General features: G+C 36.9%; 3 protein-coding genes across 4 annotated transcripts; 2 read left to right on the top strand and 1 right to left on the bottom strand.

Annotated features, from left to right (window-relative positions):
* The first annotated feature begins 4202 nt into the window (after positions 1-4202).
* On the top strand, positions 4203-11455 carry LOC108995040 (serine/threonine-protein kinase RUNKEL). Of its 2 annotated transcripts, none has more exons than XM_018970503.2 (11): positions 4203-4448; positions 4557-4646; positions 5249-5301; positions 5476-5551; positions 6203-6264; positions 6356-6434; positions 6532-6591; positions 6745-8394; positions 8637-9506; positions 10025-11153; positions 11268-11455. In XM_018970503.2, exons 1-10 carry the CDS (start codon positions 4401-4403, stop codon positions 11141-11143), a joined length of 4107 nt encoding a protein of 1368 aa, XP_018826048.1. In that variant the 5' UTR covers positions 4203-4400; the 3' UTR covers positions 11144-11153; positions 11268-11455. The 2 variants fall into 2 exon arrangements, with proteins under 2 accessions (XP_018826048.1, XP_018826047.1); XM_018970502.2 differs by having other exon boundaries at positions 11234-11455.
* Positions 11456-12989: 1534 nt separating this feature from the next.
* On the top strand, positions 12990-13776 carry LOC108995041 (classical arabinogalactan protein 25). The gene has a single exon (XM_018970504.2). It carries the CDS (start codon positions 13128-13130, stop codon positions 13554-13556), a length of 429 nt encoding a protein of 142 aa, XP_018826049.1. The 5' UTR covers positions 12990-13127; the 3' UTR covers positions 13557-13776.
* A 710-nt stretch (positions 13777-14486) lies between these two features.
* LOC108995042 (acyl carrier protein 1, chloroplastic-like) lies at positions 14487-17626 on the bottom strand. Its single transcript, XM_018970505.2, has 4 exons — positions 17410-17626; positions 16031-16138; positions 15658-15780; positions 14487-14875 (listed from the first exon to the last, which is right to left on the bottom strand). The coding sequence occupies exons 1-4, from the start codon at positions 17461-17463 to the stop codon at positions 14747-14749; spliced, it is 414 nt and encodes a 137-aa protein (XP_018826050.1). The 5' UTR covers positions 17464-17626; the 3' UTR covers positions 14487-14746.
* Between the last annotated feature and the right edge of the window lie 379 nt (positions 17627-18005).

Genomic DNA, 18005 nt, shown 5'->3' with positions numbered 1-18005 from the left:
TTTTGGACTGTCTGCCCATTTTGTTTGGTAAGGTACCAGTACTCCAGAGAAGTCACCAATAGATATATTCGTTGTCACTCTTGTAATAAGCCGCTCATTGCATATGATGTGAATGGGAATGTTGCTTCACCAACTTTCAACACAAGTCATGCACCACCAGCTACCAACATGAGTCAGTCTACATTTGCACCACATAAAGATGGTTCTTGCAAAGTGCAAGTGGGATGTAAAGGGAATCTTGGTGCTCAGAATTCTAAACCAGAACCTTTACAGAAGAAACGTCGCAATTCTGAGTTTGGTTTTGAAAAGGTGAGTGGTAAGAGAGGGAGGAAGCAAGTAGTGGAATCCAGCGAGAGTTGTGACTCCAATAGTAGCACTGATGGTAATCTTTCGAATGTTTGCAATGGAGACCAAAACCCACAGAGATATATCTCAAGCATTCTTTTTTTACAATACATTTAATATACATATCCCAAGCATCCTACAATTCATTTATACATTTTTTAATATACAAAACATTTAGTATACAAACATCCATTTTTTATAGCCACCTTCAAAGCAAGAACAATACATATAATTAACAAGCATTGTACATATTCCAAGCATCCAATCCACCTTAAAAGTAAGAATAGAAAATCAAAACCTAATCTAGATTAAGCAAAATTGGAGGAAAAAGTAATAAAATACCACCATTTTGCTCCTACATGTTTACAAAAATCAGAGGACCCATTAAAAATAGAAAATTGAAAACCTAAATTCATCCATAAAATCATCTCAAAAATCAAAACCCTAATCTAGATTAAACAAAGCATCCAAACAACAATTACAACAAGTTGAAATCCATGTAATACAATTCTCTAGGCAAAATAGAGAGAGAGGGAGAGTTTCATTTACCCTAGCTAAGTCGATAGTGAAAACACCAAGCAAGTGTAGCGACAGTGGTGATGAATAGCAACGTCGATGGAGGATGTGCAGCATCCTTGTGGGAGACCGAAAACTTGGAAATCATCACATGATCAAAAGTTTTGTGAACGAGAAATAGAAACATTCACTCAGCCAGAGAGTGAGAGAATGAAGAAATATAGAGTAGATGGAGTAAATTATACCTGAACCGTGACCGAGGGTGAGAGAAAAAAATAAATCTATTGTGGAGAGAGAGGGGGGGAGAAGAGAGAAAAAAGTAATAAAATAAAATTGAAGGGTGAACATCCCATCTAGAAATATGTAGTAAAACTATTCATAGTAAGGAAAAAATTTACATATGGCTAATCCAATGTAGTAAATTTATTAGTGTAACTAGCTAAATATGTGTTTGCATTTGCATTTGACTATATCGTTGCCAATGCTATAATAGGAATCCTCTTTATAATATTAGCTTCATCATAGGAGAATATTTCATCAATCAAATCTACATTCCACTACTTTGTGTCTTGGTCAGTTATACTTTGTGTCTTGGTCAATTATAGCTTGAACTGTTTCATCTCCATTAAGTATCTGGACACCACTTTGAACTTTGTATACGGATAATTTTAATTATTTGTATCTAGTCATTTTTCATCGATTATCTATCAACTAAACAAGTTTGCTTTTTTGTGTTTGAAGCTTTAAGCACGTTTTACGACAAGTTAAAATTATTTGATATTATGACTCGCCACAATGTTATTTTTTTACTAGGATTGTTCATTTGATTTTTCTTGGCCCGATCGGAAAACCGGATTTCGATTCCAAGCCGGAACCCGATACTTTTATATATATATATATATATATATTCATAGAACAGATTACAGAGACATTCTAATAAATAAGATTTAGAACGAGCTTATTTATTAGAATGTCTCTCTTATAAGCATGCTTTTAAGTGCTACCATAATGTGTCTCTGTTTTATTCATCATGCAGTCAGTTGCTAGGAAATCACATAACTGGTGAGATACCTAAAGAATTCAGAAATCTTACCAATTTGAAAAGTTTGGATTTGAGAAATAATAATTTAACTAGTAAAATACCATCTTCTCTTGGTAATCTTAAAGCACTTCAGTTCTAAACCTTATTTATTAGAATGTCTCTATTATATGAATATATATATATATATATATATATTTATATAACATCAAAACATTCAAACTAAAAAAAAATGTTGTAAACCCATATTCATCCGAGTTCCGGCTCAGGTCTAATCCGGGCTAACCCAATCCGAGTTTTGACCCAGGTTTCTAGGTCGGAACTCGGATGAATAGTCCTATTTTTTACCATTATCCCAAATCCTACTTTTTTTTTTTTTTTTTTTTAAGGCAATGAGAGAAATGTTGTTCAATTAAATCTCCATTTAGATTATATTTTATTGTGTTATGAATGTGGACTACATGATTCGACTATAATTTTACCCCTTAGTTAAATGAATCAAAATTCTTGTAGCTTGACACAATCTACTTATGGTAAGTAAACGTAATTAAACGTGATTTAAATACGTCAATACTTTTAAGTATTGGTTACTGAGAATAACATTTCAATACAATTTAAACATTTATATTCTCAAAGTGGCGTATAGAGTACTCTTATTTTTAATAAAATACTTACATGATATAATTTGATTTAAAAGATAAATTTTAAAATTTAAATATTACAAACTAAATCTGACTATTTAAGTAATATGCACGGTGTGCTCCACACACAAACTTAAAAATAACATAACTCAAACAAATTACTTCCAATCTCAACGTTGGATATTATCTTGTTGACCCATTATTTATAAGGATTATATGATAAAGCCCGCCTGGCATTATTGTCAATTATTAACATAATATTAAGGTGTTATTTTTAATAACAAACATGTAATTTATTTATAAGGATTATGCACGTTTTTTTTTCCTAAGCAAGGATTAAATTGTGTTCTGATTGAAATTTATCCATATAGCAATCGCGTCTAATTAAATTAATTTGATTTGATTCAAACCATATTATACTAAGGCTCCGTTTGGATACATAAACGGTTTCATCTCATCTCATCATTATAATTTTTCTTAATTCTACATAAAATATAATAAATAATTTAATTTTTTCAAATCTCAAAATAATAATAATATTAAAAAAATAACATTTTAGTAATATTTTATTTAACTTTTAACTTTCATCTAAAACTATCTTATCTCATTTTATTATTAAAATGGAGCCTAATTCCTATTTGTTTACATTTATTAATGTCAAATTTGTAAAAAATTGACACCATAAATTTGTTTAATATAATTTAAATTTACCACCAAGATCAAAAACGGCGTAGCTCCTTCCTCCTTCCTCTCTCATCTCTCATTCCTCTACTTTTTAGTTTTCTCATTTTCTTTTTCATTTCTGGGTTTTTTTCAGGATTAAGTATGGACGAATGCCGATCTACTGCTCTCCAGCATTTGGCGACCACCACGCGCCCTACTGCAGACTTTCCAATGCATCGATCCTTCAGATAGATGAAGAATTTCGCCGAACGGAGTAGCGTGTGAGCCACACACACGATCCAAAGGGTGCGCGTGAAATCCACGCGCCACCGCTAAGGCTGCCCTTCTGTTGCCATGATCGGCTTTTCTTGGTTCAGGACTATCGGTTACTTCAAACTTGATTGTCCACCATACATCTAGGGTGGCGCATGGCTCTCACGCACCATCACAGTCGCTGTTTTTGTACTTTTTTTCTTCCAAGGTTGAACATGCAGATCTATATCATCCAAAATGTAATCTGTTATTATTATTTTTTTAATTTATGTAATATTTTTTTGTTTTAGAAAAAAAAAACATATAGTTTCTTGGACTTTCGTCCGTAGAATATGTCCTCTACTCCATCTTATACGGAATATGAGGTTTGGTTAATTCTGTCTTGGATAAAGTTGTGTTGTCTCTCAGACTTTAAATTTGTAGAGTTGTGATGTCTTAAACTAGACCATGTCAGTCATGAGTGTGTACTGGGAAGCTATCAATATTGTAATTGGCTTGTAATGTATGTTTCATATCAAGTTTATAATGTCTGTTATTAATGAATACAATGTACTTTTCTAAAAAAAAAAAAAAAAAAAACTAAAATTTGTAATTTTGTTGTTTTGAGATTTTGGATACAGGAGGGCCACCTTGTTATCTCCGCCACGTTCTATAATTTCACATTTGATTTTCATTCATCTTCGTGTTCCCGCCCATTCGCGACTCTCTCCATCTCTCTCTCTCTCTCCGACCCACACTCATATGTTTGACCAATCGCTAAAGCCGTGTTTACGCTAATCATATCCAAGCCCATTCCCATTCCACTTTCAAAACTCACTCTCTCTCTCTCTCTTTCTCTCAGATCTCTCTGCTGCTCTCGTCCTCACTGACCTCGCTTACTCTCTGCTCCAAATCGAAACCCTCTCGAAGCCAGCCCGGCCACGATGAACCACTACCACATCTATCAAGCCATTGGCCGCGGCAAATACTCGGTAACGTTGCTCGAACTAGTTCCCAGTTTCAAAATTCTAAACAGTAACTTAGTTCGATTTGTCTCATTAATTAACAAATTGATGAATTTTCCAATCTCGGCCTCGTAGGCCGTGTATAAAGGGAGGAAGAAGAAGACCATCGAGTACTTCGCCATTAAGAGCGTCGAGAAATCGCAGAAGAACAAGGTTCTTCAAGAAGTGAGTAAGCCAATCAAGTTCATAGTCATTTTGTTCTTTCTGAAGCGATCTGCGTTCCTGTCGCTGGTTGCTCACTGTACAATTATTTGAACTTATTGGTCCAAGCCAAATATGTAAATACAAAAAGTGCTTTAAAACCAGTTTATGCCATATATTATTAGTTAGGTTCTTTTTTGGACCTGTTTTGGATTTTTTTTTTTTTTTCATATAGGCTCTTCGGATTCAAGTTGCTTCAGTCTTCATATTTAGCTCAAATTACTTTGGAGCTTTGAGCTCCATATGGTGCCTATTTGACTCAACTCACTATTAACTATCATGACACGGATAGCGAAATGTTGTTATGGAGAATAATAGTTGACGAAGGTATTGGGCAAGTTGTGGAAGGATTTATTTTATTTCTTTAGGGTTGATTGGCTTTACTTTTTCTTTGATGCCCAAATTAGCATGTTGAATGAAGCGCCGTTTCCTTATTTAGAAATTACTATGCCGATGCTTTGATTATTTACATTAACATTTTCATTCGGAGTGCCGTCCTTCATATTTCCATCTTTTGAGCAATGTATGTTTTTGTTTTTTTCTCTTTTGCATGACACGGAATGCAGGTTAGGATTCTCCACTCTATGGATCACCCAAATGTACTCAAATTTTATTCCTGGTAAGATTTGGCTGAATATGGAAATACATAATCTATCCTGGTGGGTACAGTTGCTTGCGTGCAACCACTTGGACTAGATGATTGCTTCTGAAATTTCAGTTTTGTTCTTCCGTTTAGAATTAACATTTGAACTATTCTTTGTCCTCCCTGACCCCCAAACAAAATGTATGTCAGGTACGAAACCTCTGCTCACTTGTGGTTGGTTTTGGAGTACTGCGTTGGAGGAGATCTCATGGCCTTATTACGGCAGGTAATGCATTTCTTTGATAAACACATTTGGTTCTGTGGCTGAGCAAGAAAGGACTTGAGAGTTTTATGGTCTTTCCCTAACAAGTTTAACCTGTAAAATTACGAGTGTCCTGGTTACACTGGTATATGTGTACCAGCTGCAAATCTTGTATCCTATGGTTATATCAGCTCCTTTTGGGTAACGATCCTTGCTATATTATTCATTTACAATCAGGCAATAATGGTTACTGGAATATAATATTCAAACTTTAATAGATATTTATCAGATGGATATTTTTATAGGGCAATCAGGCTGGGGAACTTTCCCTTGAAATTACTTGAGATGCACTTGTAGGAAACTTCCTGTCGAGGGCCTGTGCACCTCCGGGATTAGTCGGGACTTTGTTCTCGGACACCCAGTGCCAACAAAAAAAGATAGACTAAATGTTTCTTCATCTTTCTTTAACTTTATCCCCTTCAAGTTAATTCAGAGGCCATATATCATTACTCTCTGGTTGTAAAGCATGGGAAATTCTAAGTAATTTCTTGCCAAGAGACTGCGGTATTTGCACTATTTGCGTAACATATAACTAAGGATATGCAACTTGGAATGTATTATCTAAAATACGATTAGATTAGAATCTAATCACTGAAATTGTTGGCTGAGGTGCAGGATGGTCGACTACCAGAAGATTCAATTCATGATCTGGCTCGTGACCTTGTTAAAGCCTTGCAGTATGCTCATTAGCCTTGATTTTCTTTTTCCTTTGTAGGAGTAAGTACTTGTTTAGTTCTCAATTAATGTTCTGGAAACGATCCCTGTTAGGTTTTTACACTGCAAGGGAATTATTTATTGTGATTTGAAGCCATCAAACATCCTATTGGATGAAAATGGACGTACAAAGGTGCTTATGCATTTTATTTTTCTTCTATGATAAGGCTAGTGTTGGTATGTATGATCTATCAATGGATAATGATTCTTTTTATCCTTACTCATTGCAGCTCTGTGATTTTGGGTTGGCTAGAAAATTGAGTGATATATCAAAAACTCCTTCTTCCTCGGTATGTTTATACCAACTATTCCAACAAATTGTTTTAAATATATAAAAATGAATGGATTTGATAATTACTTGTTTGAAGTCATCTGTTTAACTTCCCTCTCCTTCCCGAATAAACTAGTTACTAATGTAGTTTTACTTTTATGAACTTGTTTAGTTGCCACAAGCAAAACGTGGGACGCCATTTTACATGGCTCCTGAGCTATTTGACGATGAGGGTGTCCATTCATATGCATCTGATTTCTGGGCCCTTGGTTGTGTACTATATGAGTGTTATGCAGGGCGGCCTCCCTTTGTGGAAAAAGAATTTACTCAACTAGTAAAATCCATCCTCTCAGATCCAACTCCTCCTCTCCCGGGTAATCCAAGCCGCCCTTTTGTCAATCTAATTAATTCTTTGCTGGTAAAAGATCCAGCTGAAAGAATCCAATGGCCTGAGCTTTGTGGACATGCTTTTTGGAGAACCAAATTTTCTCCAGTGCCTCTACCTCCTCAGCCTGCTTTTGATAATATGATAGAACTATATACTAAACCATGTCTTTCAGAACGTAATGGTGATAAATCTCTTCCAAACAAGACCCCTCCTAAATATCGTGAAAAAGATGTGAAAGGGGCTCTAAAGCATGATGAGAATTCTATTTTAGGATCAAGAGGCTGTGAGACACCAATGAAGGGTACACCAAGTGGCCGCAGAGCTCAAACCAAGGCTCATGGCAGAGTGGTTGATGAGAAGCAGAAAGATCGTCCTAGTGCTACCAGAGGTGTGAATCTTTTAAGACTTTCAAGAATAGCAAAGTCAAACTTACATAGGGAGAATGAGAAGGAAAACTATAGAAGGCCCTTGCCTAATAGCTCTGAGAATGATTCAGAAGTTAAAATTGAGAACACTGACATGGAACTTGATTTTAATGAGAACACTGAGGATGATGCACAAGATGAATCTGATAACACAGCTTGTGTGCCTGAAGACAAGTTTTCAAGTCAAGATCAGTCTCAGGGGAAAGTAGAAGAGATTGAAAATAAAACACAACACTATGATTCTCCAACTGTTGCTATTACACCTGTGGCAGATAAGTCGAAAACACTGGATCAGGACTCATCTTCAGAGCATATTGAAGTGGCTGCTCCCCCTTCCAGTGTCAGTCCTCAACTTAAAATCCAGAGAGTTAAGGAAGGTTCAGGATCAGTCCTTGACTCTGATTCTACAAAATTGTCTAATAATATTTCCCAGGTTCTTTGGCATCCATCTGATCTCTCAGTCAGACCTGTAATGCCAAGCAGAAAAGCTGATAAACTATCGGAGGTCATTACTTCACTGCCCTTTGAGGCCCTTCAACCATCTGATTTTGTGAAGATGCCTAAAGAAAAGTTGGATGCCCTGAACAATAAGATTATAGCCATTGTCAATGGGAACACTAGTGTTGGGGAGAAGCAGAATGTCATTAGATACCTTGAGATGTTGAGCAGTAATGCTGATGCAGCCAACATCTTGACCAATGGGCCAATAATGCTCCTGCTTATTAAAATGCTCCGACAATCCAAGGTTTCGGCTTTGCGTGTTCAACTTGCTTCACTAATAGGCTTGTTGATACGGCATTCAACTTTTATTGACGACAATTTGGCAAACTCTGGAATTTTAGGTTCTCTCACTGATGGCCTTAGAGACAAGCAAGAAAAAGTGAGGAGGTTTTCTATGGCTGCCTTAGGTGAGTTGCTATTCTATATATCTACTCAAAATGATCATTCTAGAGATATCAATCCGCCAGAATCTCCTTCGAAGGACAACAAGCCCACATCTGGCTGGCAGGTTAGTAGTTGGCTCCCTACTTTATTGCTATAGCATTCATATTTGTTTACCAATTATTTGAAGTGCAGTTAATCTAAATTGGAACTTTCTATTCTTTAAGTCAACAAGTAGTAAAATGTCAGCCTATCTATCGAAATCTCACGATTAATTACTCAGCGAATGTCTACCATATAGGATAGAAGAGTCCTTTATGTACTTCTTCCCACATATTGTCATAGAGAATTCACATTTTGTGTGAGCAGGTTCCAAATTCATTGATTTCACTGGTGTCATCAATTTTACGAAAAGGAGAGGATGATGTAACTCAACTTTATGCGTTGAGGACAATTGAGAACATTTCCAGTCAGGGAGGGCACTGGGCAGCTCGTTTCACCACCCAGGATGTGATTAGTAACCTGAGCTATATATACAGGGCTGGAGGGAAACAGGAGAGCATGAGACTAGCAGCAGGATCATGTTTAGTTCGCATGGTTCGCTTCAGTCCTCCCAGCATTCAGTTAATTCTTGAGAAACTTTCCTTTAAGGAGATAGTGTCTGCCCTTGTCAAGGGCAGTCCACGTGAGCAGCAAATCAGCTTAAACCTTTTAAACATGGCCGTGCTTGGAACCCAAATGTTCACCAACATTGGCCGATATCTTGTGCATCTTGTGGAGGATAAAAACCTTGTCCCAGGCCTTTTGTCTCTCATTGAGCAGGGAAGTGAAGTTTTGAAGGGAAAGTCTCTTGCATTTGTGGCTCTCCTTTGTAAGAATGGTAGGAGATGGCTGCCTCACTTTCTGTGTAATGCTAGGTTACTTTCTGCAGTGGACAGGCTAGCAAAAGAGAAGGACAACTTTGTGCGGCAGTGTTTGGATGCATTTGTTAATGTTGTGGCATCCACTATACCAGGTTTACTGGATATTATAACTGGAGATATTCAGCAAATGATGGGAGGAAGGCGCCATGGGCATATATCTACCCTTAGCAGTCGAGCTGCTCCAAAGACTAATGTCCATATATTTCCTGTTGTTCTTCATCTACTCGGAAGCTTGTCTTTTAAGCACAAGGTGGTGAGCCATCAGGTGCTGCAGCAGTTGGCAAACTTAATCAAACTTGTGGAGACCCCATTTCAGGTACACAGGCGCAGCTGAATCATCTGTGATTTTTAATTGTTTCTAGTTCTTAAATTTCGACAAGAGAGCCTCATTTTTTCTCAAATTGAGTTGAGCTAAATTTCTATTCAAATTTATAAAAATCATGGATTCTATGATCTGTGTAGTTGGCTAGATCTTGCAAGCCAACGTCTGAAAACTTGGAAAATGTGCAAATTGCTTGATGCTTTGAATAATTTGTCTTGGTGGGGGTGAACTAATGGTGGGTATAGTTAGCAAAATGCCTGGGCAAGTCTGCTATGTTTGGTGAACAACTTTATATCAATTCAGCCAATAATAGAACATGAAATGGGCTTCTTGGGTAGATATTTTTTACTAAATGATTTGGAGTATGAGATTGACATAATTATAGTGAAATTCTAGCCTCGACAAAGTGGTTAGGATCCTAATTATTGTGTAACAAAACAAAGAAAAACAAAGTGATGTGGGTGACATCGATATACTAATCTGCCTATTATCTTTTTCAATTTGATTTCTAGGGCAGGGATGACTTCCAAATAACCCTTCTTCGAGTGCTTGAGTCTGTGGCAGAAGAGTCCCGCATAATTCTTGAAAATCCTCTTGTTATCATACGTGAAATACTTCCTAGCTTGGCCGTTCTGTACAAGGGAAACAAGGATGGTGATGCCAGATTTTTGTGCCTGAAACTTTTGTTTGATGTGATGGTTATTTTTTTAACCGAACCATTTGATGATGAGCAAAGATCAGAGGATTTTAAGTCCATAGCTAATACATATTTCCTCCCTCTGTACCCTGCCTTTATCGAAGATGAAGATCCCATTCCAATGTATGCGCAGAAGCTTCTTATGATGTTCATCGAGTTTAACTACATTAAAATTTCAGACATTCTACATCCGAAGACAATCTCACAATGCTTTCAGTTTTTGCTCGGCGATCTCTCTAGTGCAAATGTAAACAATGTCAAGTTGTGTCTTGCTCTCGCATCTGCTCCTGAAATGGAATCCAAGTTACTTTCTCAACTAAAAGTAGTCAGGAGGATTGGAAACCTCTTGGAATTTGCTTATGCAAAGGGTATGGAAGATTTTCTTGAACCGACTCTTGGCCTGTGTAGGGCTTTTCTTCTACGTTCCATCAGTAGTAGAAAAGGAATCATCGACTCGAAAGAACCAGATCTTTTAAGTGACGGTTGTGCTGAGACAAGAGGCGGTGCAGTTGATCAGCAGCAATGCATAAGAGATATAATGGACTTTGGTAGCAATGTTGGTGTCTTGCTGGAGTTAACTGGGTACCATGAAGCAAATGTCGCAGATCTAGCTTCGGAATGTATGGTTTTGTTGCTTAAGGCTGCTCCAAGGGAAGCCACCACTGGTCTTCTGACTAATCTTCCGAAGCTTGGTGCGATTCTTGAGTCCTCACACAGGGGCATCTCTCACTTATTTGTGCTGCGGATGCTGCATGCTCTTGGCTATTCTTGTAGGCAATATCTGTCACAAGCAATGATACTATCCATATCTGTACCTGAGATCTCAAGGATTGAAGCTATTGTTTCTGAGCTTAAAAGTTCTGGTGTGCCTGCCTTAGCTACTGCTGCTTCACTCGTGGCATTGGAGTTACAGCGGCTTCCTAGGTGCATTTGATATCCTGGAGGTAGTACGATTTTTCATCAATCTCCTCTCTTGTTTCATAAAATATATGATTTCTCAACATTTTTGATTGCTTGCTTGCAGGTGTACAATTAAAAAAAGTTCATTGATTTTTCAGGATGTTAAAGACATGTTTCCTGAATCCAGACCCTTCGTGTTAAGGCAGGTAATTTTTGTCTGCAAAATATTAGTAAACAGTCAGGCTCTCAGTGGTCTGTCACTGCATGATTTATGTATCTTGACACGTTAAACCGAATATATTCTTTTTAGAATTTGCCTCATAAGGATTGACTTAAATTTCTGCCATCTCTCTCTCTTTCTCTCGGGTTCCAAGGCACGGTGCAGTAGGTGTAAAATCAAATAAATACGTAGATAAAGTTTATTGCTTGAACTTTGAAGAAACGTGCTGAGTTCAATTGGATCATTTTCCTTTTCTGATTGTACCACCATTTCCTGCATCTGTGAATAAAATTATATCAGCGGCGCCATTCCCCAACATTTACATGATATCACCTTTTTTTTTTTTTTTTTACTGCATATGTATTATATAAGAGAAACGATAGTTGTAGTCGTGAGTTTATTGTGCAATCATTTTGAAAAAAATGAATAAATACGAAATTTGTATGAAAAAAAATTAATTTTTTAATAGTAGATCTTACTTTTTTTTAAAAGGACTGCATAATGTTTATACATTTTAAAATTGTATGCAACATTGCTATAATATAGGAGGCTTACTTCACACTACATTGCATAAAATCAGCACCCATCACATGCTTTGGTACCATTGTTGGTTTCGATTCGATTTTATGAACTTGATGGGACATTCTTTGACGGTTAACTGCTAGATCTTTCTCTAAATTGTTGAAACCCCGTGATTTTGGGGCGAGGAAGAGGGTAGGGGGTGGGGGCTGCTCTTTTCATCTTGATACAAGTTGATGTTAATGAAGTTGTCGTTTACCTTAAAGGAAATTCCATCTCTCAATTAGTGAATGTCTGCATATATAATAATAGCAAATTTCTCCAATAATTTTCAAAATTTCAGCATTTCTGTTTTGTTTTGTTCCCTCCAAAGGAATTAAACCAAAGAAATATGGCATTCACTACTTGAATACATCCGTTATCGAGCAAGAATACCCTAAACTTTAAATGGTTTGAGGTTTCAATCCCTTTTTGTGTTTTTACTTTTTTTGAAACCTTTTTAGGTTCAAAGACTCGCATGTGGGGCTTTCGCTAACCAATCCATTCCTAAACTTAAACTGGCGCCCTTCGAAACCAAAGCATTAGGAATGTCAGCCAACCAACCCACTGAGTTCCAAATATTCCTATAAAAAAAAAAGGAAAACTCTAAAACACCTTGAGTTTTACAGCTCAGCCCCAAAGTAGAAGTTAGAACAGTTATGGACAAATAATGCAACTTGGAATATTGCTTACATGCATTGGCCTTGCGTGTAAACATACTGCGAATTTCCTCCAAGTTGTTCCTTATACTCAAATTCTAGCATCTCCAATGATCGTACGTACAATAAATGTATAGTGATTTTGACATCTTATTCGATCTTTTATGTCTTGGACTGTCGTATTTTACTATTTTCGTAATCGGCTACATGTATTAATATGTCTAAATGTCCCCAGATTATCATAAAATCAGGGAGCCCCATCATCACGGGCAAAAAGAAAGCATGGAATCTTTTTGCTACCAAACAAATCACAACTACTGAACTCTGTCTCTTTCCTATACATGCCAACCTGTTTTTCCCATCTTCATCCCATAATCACCAGCCAGATGGCACTTGTCCCCACCTAGAGCTTCTAGTCATACCCTTTAAAAGCCTTGAATCATAGCATCCACCAAAGCCCACATTACCCCCGACCCCTCACCTCTGCTTTTCATTAGGGAAAATATTCATCACCCAACTTAAATTTACATTTAGTATTTACACTCTCCGATAAGAGTGAAATCGATTTGTTCATCATTAGAATGGCCTCCTTTTGGTTTCATTTATTGCTCATCATGGCTTTCATGGCCTCCCCTTTGCTTTCTTTATCTTCTCAGCTCGATTCTAAAGCCTCCAATATCTCAGCTACACCATCGTTCCTGGCAAACCCTCTTCCACCTGTATCTCCGTTTCAAGAATTGTCCCCAGACATTGCTCCACTTTTGCCTTCTCCTGGTGGTGTAGTGCCTACTTCAACTGGGTCGTCAGTGCCCACCATTCCTTCAAGCCCCAGCCCTCCGAATCCCGATGTGTTGGCTGCAGCTGGCCCTGACTCTGCGTTTTCTCCATTTGGGTCATTGCCGGCGTCTTCTACGGCACCCAAAATCCTGGTTTCGTACTTAAACATAGCTGTCTTTGCAGGTTTAGCTGCATATTGGTCTGTGCAGCTGCTTAGGAGGATACAGGGCTAGCTAGACAACTCTGTAGTCCTTGTATTTTCCTTACCTCTCTCTCTCTCTCTCTCTGGTTGTTGATGCTAATTTTTCCATTCTTTACATTTAGATAATACAATGTATGTAGTTGTGGTCTTCAGATGTGTGATATTATTGTAATTGACTATTAGTTATATCGATAAAATTGATTCCCGAGTTAAACTAGTTTTACTAGGGGACCCGGTTTTCTTACCTTTAATCATTGCACTTCCTGTGACTCTTTGAATTTCCTGCTCCAACTATTATTTTTCTTTTCTTTTGCTGAAAACTCTTACTACAAAGAAAACACGCTCTAGAAAGGGGTTCAAAAACTACATAGATTTCCAGGCTCTAAGCTGCGTGTCACACGAGGAGGGACATGGCTTAGAGCCACAAGCTCAAAGTGACCATGCAGCAGTGAAATAAACAGTTAGGTACATCTATCTCACATGCTGCCTAGTGCCTCCTCAAAGTCAAATTTAAATAGTGGTGTTTTAGGTAATCCAGTTTTGTCTGTTTGTACTGGCAGCATCTTTTCTCCTTCCTTATACCTTTTAATTTTCTACGTACATTAATGCTTCGATTTTAATATGCATGTCGACTGTCCAGTCAGTTTGTCAGAGCTCCTATTGTCAGTCACTTTCAACTCAGCCCGGTGGGCTTCCAAAATGGATCTTAACGTGTCTAATTTGGATTGGGCCACTTCATAGGCGAGTTAATATTAAGCATCTTCAAGGCCCACTAAATCATAACCTGCTCAACCTGAACTTCTATTACTGGAATTTTCCTTAGGATCGATGAAAGTTCCAAGTTCCAAGCCAAGATCAGCCCAAAAAAGAAAATCCTAAGATAGGTGAACAAATAACAAGGAGAATAACTGGGCCGGTAATATGTATTGGCGGCAATACCTCAAAAGTCAAAACCTGAAGATTTGATGAAGATAAGAGAATCCCCATTATGTCGACCAGTTTTTGGTTCACCCAAGAAAAAGAGGCAAATACAAGTTCCGGATAGATTGAGAAAAGGTAGGAACATAAAAAGTCCCAGGTGAGTTCACTAAGAACGAACGCCACGAGTTCTTTGAGAAACAAACAAAACAAACAAACTGAAAGTAGTAAGATCTGAATGAAAAATAGAACACTCTAGCAAAGGCTAATGAAGAAAAATGTCTGCCATTCTAGCAAACTATTTTAAGCGCCCTTATTCTCAATGAGCTTCTCGATCAGATCTGCTGCATCTTGAACCGTCGCAATGCTCTGGGCACTTTCTTCTTCCACACTGATCCCAAACTCCTCCTCGAGTCCCATCACGATCTCAACCTGTGCAAAAAGATCAAATCTAAGTGTCCTGGTACTTACATGGTGTTACTAGATTACCTCTGTTAGTTGTTACCTTTTGCAAAGATCAAATGAAAGTTTTAAGACATGTTTGAACTTGTACTCCAAAATAACTAATCAAGAATACCATTGTGGCTCCTTGGAATTGTTATAAAGCTTCATTCCACTTAGGAATGGGACTTGGCATTCAATGCATCTTTATCATACCAGTTCACCTTTATCGTACTTCACCCACCCAATGCTGAACATAGCGGGGCATAACAATGAACACGTGAAAATTTCACCATGATTACCATATGTTTATAATATGACAAACGATATCTGCAGTCATAAAGTGCGCAAACACTACACACTCTTTTTGAAAAAAGTGAGTAAATATGGGACCCACATGAAAAAATTAATTTTCTAATAGTGGACCACACTCTTTTCAAAAAGAGTGTGTGGCGTTTGCATAACTCATGACTGTATCTAGCATAACTCTATAATTTTATATTGCAAACTAGAAATATGCTAAACACTTCATGGTTACTCTAGAGAAGTGTTTCTTTTAACTTAAGCCTATGCGTTCACCTTCATTCCCATCCCATTTCACACATATCGATGCATTGCCAATAAATGTGGCAATGATGCAATGGTAGCTGGATGGAAGTAGGATAGCAAATGAAACAAACTAAGGCCATTTAATTATTAAGGATTTCATCATATCGGAATGATATATGCAGCTATATAATGTATCAACAGCTTCTGGGGAAATATTGGGGTACCGTGTCGAGAGAATCAGCTCCAAGGGCAGAAAACTTTGACTCTCCATTGACTGCAGAACCATCAGGTAAAGCTAGCTGCTTCTTCACTATTTCGCACACCTTCTCCACTGTCTCTGGTTTGGCCTGCACAGGAGCATTGGCATTCTTATTGCTGGTAACATGATTGTATGAGCCTCAAATTGAAATATATATGTGTGCAGGCATAAGATTAAACTCCTTAAGGTTATGATAGTCAAGCTCTTAATTTGACAAATAAATGTCAAGCCGATAAAACAACAGAGTGAAATAGTCTGAAAAGCAGAGAACAATTAATGGGATTGTTAAAAAGTCAGAGTACTCATAGATCTGTAACATCGAAACTGGAAGAAATTACCGCACAAGAAACACGAAATCGTGATTGCCGCAACCTAAGAGGTGTGAAGCTTTTCCTGTTAACAGGAAGGGAAACTGATTTCAAATTAGAGATCCTGCTGCCTGGTGCCTGCTTAGACATTCAACCAGAACAAAACTGAATTAAGTCCCATAAATGAACCTACTGTTTTAAAAAATATAGAGGAACATTATCTACATGCATTTACATTATTTTTCTTTCATTGCTTCAAATGCATAACCTATAAATCAGTTCTCACAACTTTTCACTTTTGATAGATGAAGCAGAGAGTGGAATAACAACAGTTCTCACACCATATCAACACTTGTTTAGATCAAAGAGGCCGATTTGACTAATGTCTCTCTTCAGAAAACCAACATCAACTACTCTGCTAATCAGCTATCCTCAGTGAAGTTCAACCATCAAATTTTAATGGACTGTTCCCACCAACTACAATGAGTAATGCTAGATACAGTCGTAGAGGGCGCAAGCACTACGTACTGTGCAATCATTTTGAAAAAGAGGTGGGGTTCACTAATAAAAAACTAATTTTTTTTTACGTGGGTCCTATATTTACTCACTTTTTTTTTTCAAAAGGATTGCACGATGCTTGCACACTCCACGACTGCAAATATCATTTCTCAATTTGCAATGGGGCTTTCATTAAATATTATGCCATTATTTTTTAAAACTAAATTATTTGAAGTCCAGAATGCGAATGACATCCAATATTATAATTCAAAAGAAAAAAGGTCAGTACTTTAACAAGAAAAAAAAAAAAAAACTCTCCTGAATATTTTACCGAGTGCTATATATGGGAAAGAAATAAGTCTCCATTTCAATTCTTAATTATAGAATAGAGAGTAACAATATACGTTTCATAAATAGTTGAAACTTTTCAATTCAATATATCAGAAACTAAGTCGCGAAAATTAAATAATAGCCTGCATGCAAGAATTTGAAAACTATTAAATCCTTAGTCTCGAGATGCACATGAAGAATATCTAAATTTCTCTTTTTTTCAGGACATGCGCATCAATTTAATTTAGGAACCAATCCAGAAAAACATAATTTCCTCCCAATCAGAACCGCAACTTCTGTAATATTACCAATAAAACCTGAAATAAACCCCTGTATATATACGTATGTATGTATTCGCCTATATAGATGGATACGTACAGACGTATAAATCAAATTCTGCAGACAAATTTTTAACGAAGCTTATGAACTCAAGATCTGAATCAGTAAGCAAAACTACAGCAGTATCCGATAAAGGGAAACACTGATCACAGATTAAAATATACATTCGTGAATCCGATAACTATTAACTGGTTGGATTATAACAAAATAATAAAAGAAAACGAAGATCGAGATTTCGTTACCAGGCTCGCCTTGAACGAGGTCATGGAAATCGAAGTTCCTGTAAGAGACGCCATTGAGAGTGAGAGAAAGAGAGTGGGGGGGGAGAGAGAGATCTGAAAGAGCAAAATCAACTCGGCGAGCACGGCGAGCACATGGGGAAGTAAAAGAGAACCTGACAACGTTTTATAGATGTTCTTCGTTTCTCCCTCGTTGTTTGTTGGGATTTGTTGGGCATTGTTTGTATCGAACTCAATATGGGTTGTTTGGCTCTTTTGCTGTTCCTCCTCCGGTTTTCTGTTTGTTCCTTGTTTGGTTGCGAATTAGTATATGTTCAAGGAGATTGGGATTGTGCCAAACTCTAATGCTTCGTTTGGACGTTAATATAAAATGTAATGAGAAAATTATAAATAGTAATGAAATAGTTTATAAATAATAAAATAATTTGAGTTAAGATATTCTATGAGATTTTGAAATATGAAAAAAAAATTAAAAAAAATTAAAAAGTTAAAATATTATTATAATATAATTTTTTAATATAATTTTTATTTTGATATTAGGAAAAGTTTAATTATTTTTTATATTTTGTTTAAAAGTTTGGTAAAATTGTAATAATTAG

The sequence above is a fragment of the Juglans regia genome, chromosome 7 (assembly GCF_001411555.2).
Source record: "Juglans regia cultivar Chandler chromosome 7, Walnut 2.0, whole genome shotgun sequence".
Classification (NCBI taxonomy): Eukaryota; Viridiplantae; Streptophyta; class Magnoliopsida; order Fagales; family Juglandaceae; genus Juglans; species Juglans regia.
The sequence above is the reverse complement of the archived record's forward strand: the minus strand, read 5'-3'. Positions and strand labels throughout refer to the sequence as shown.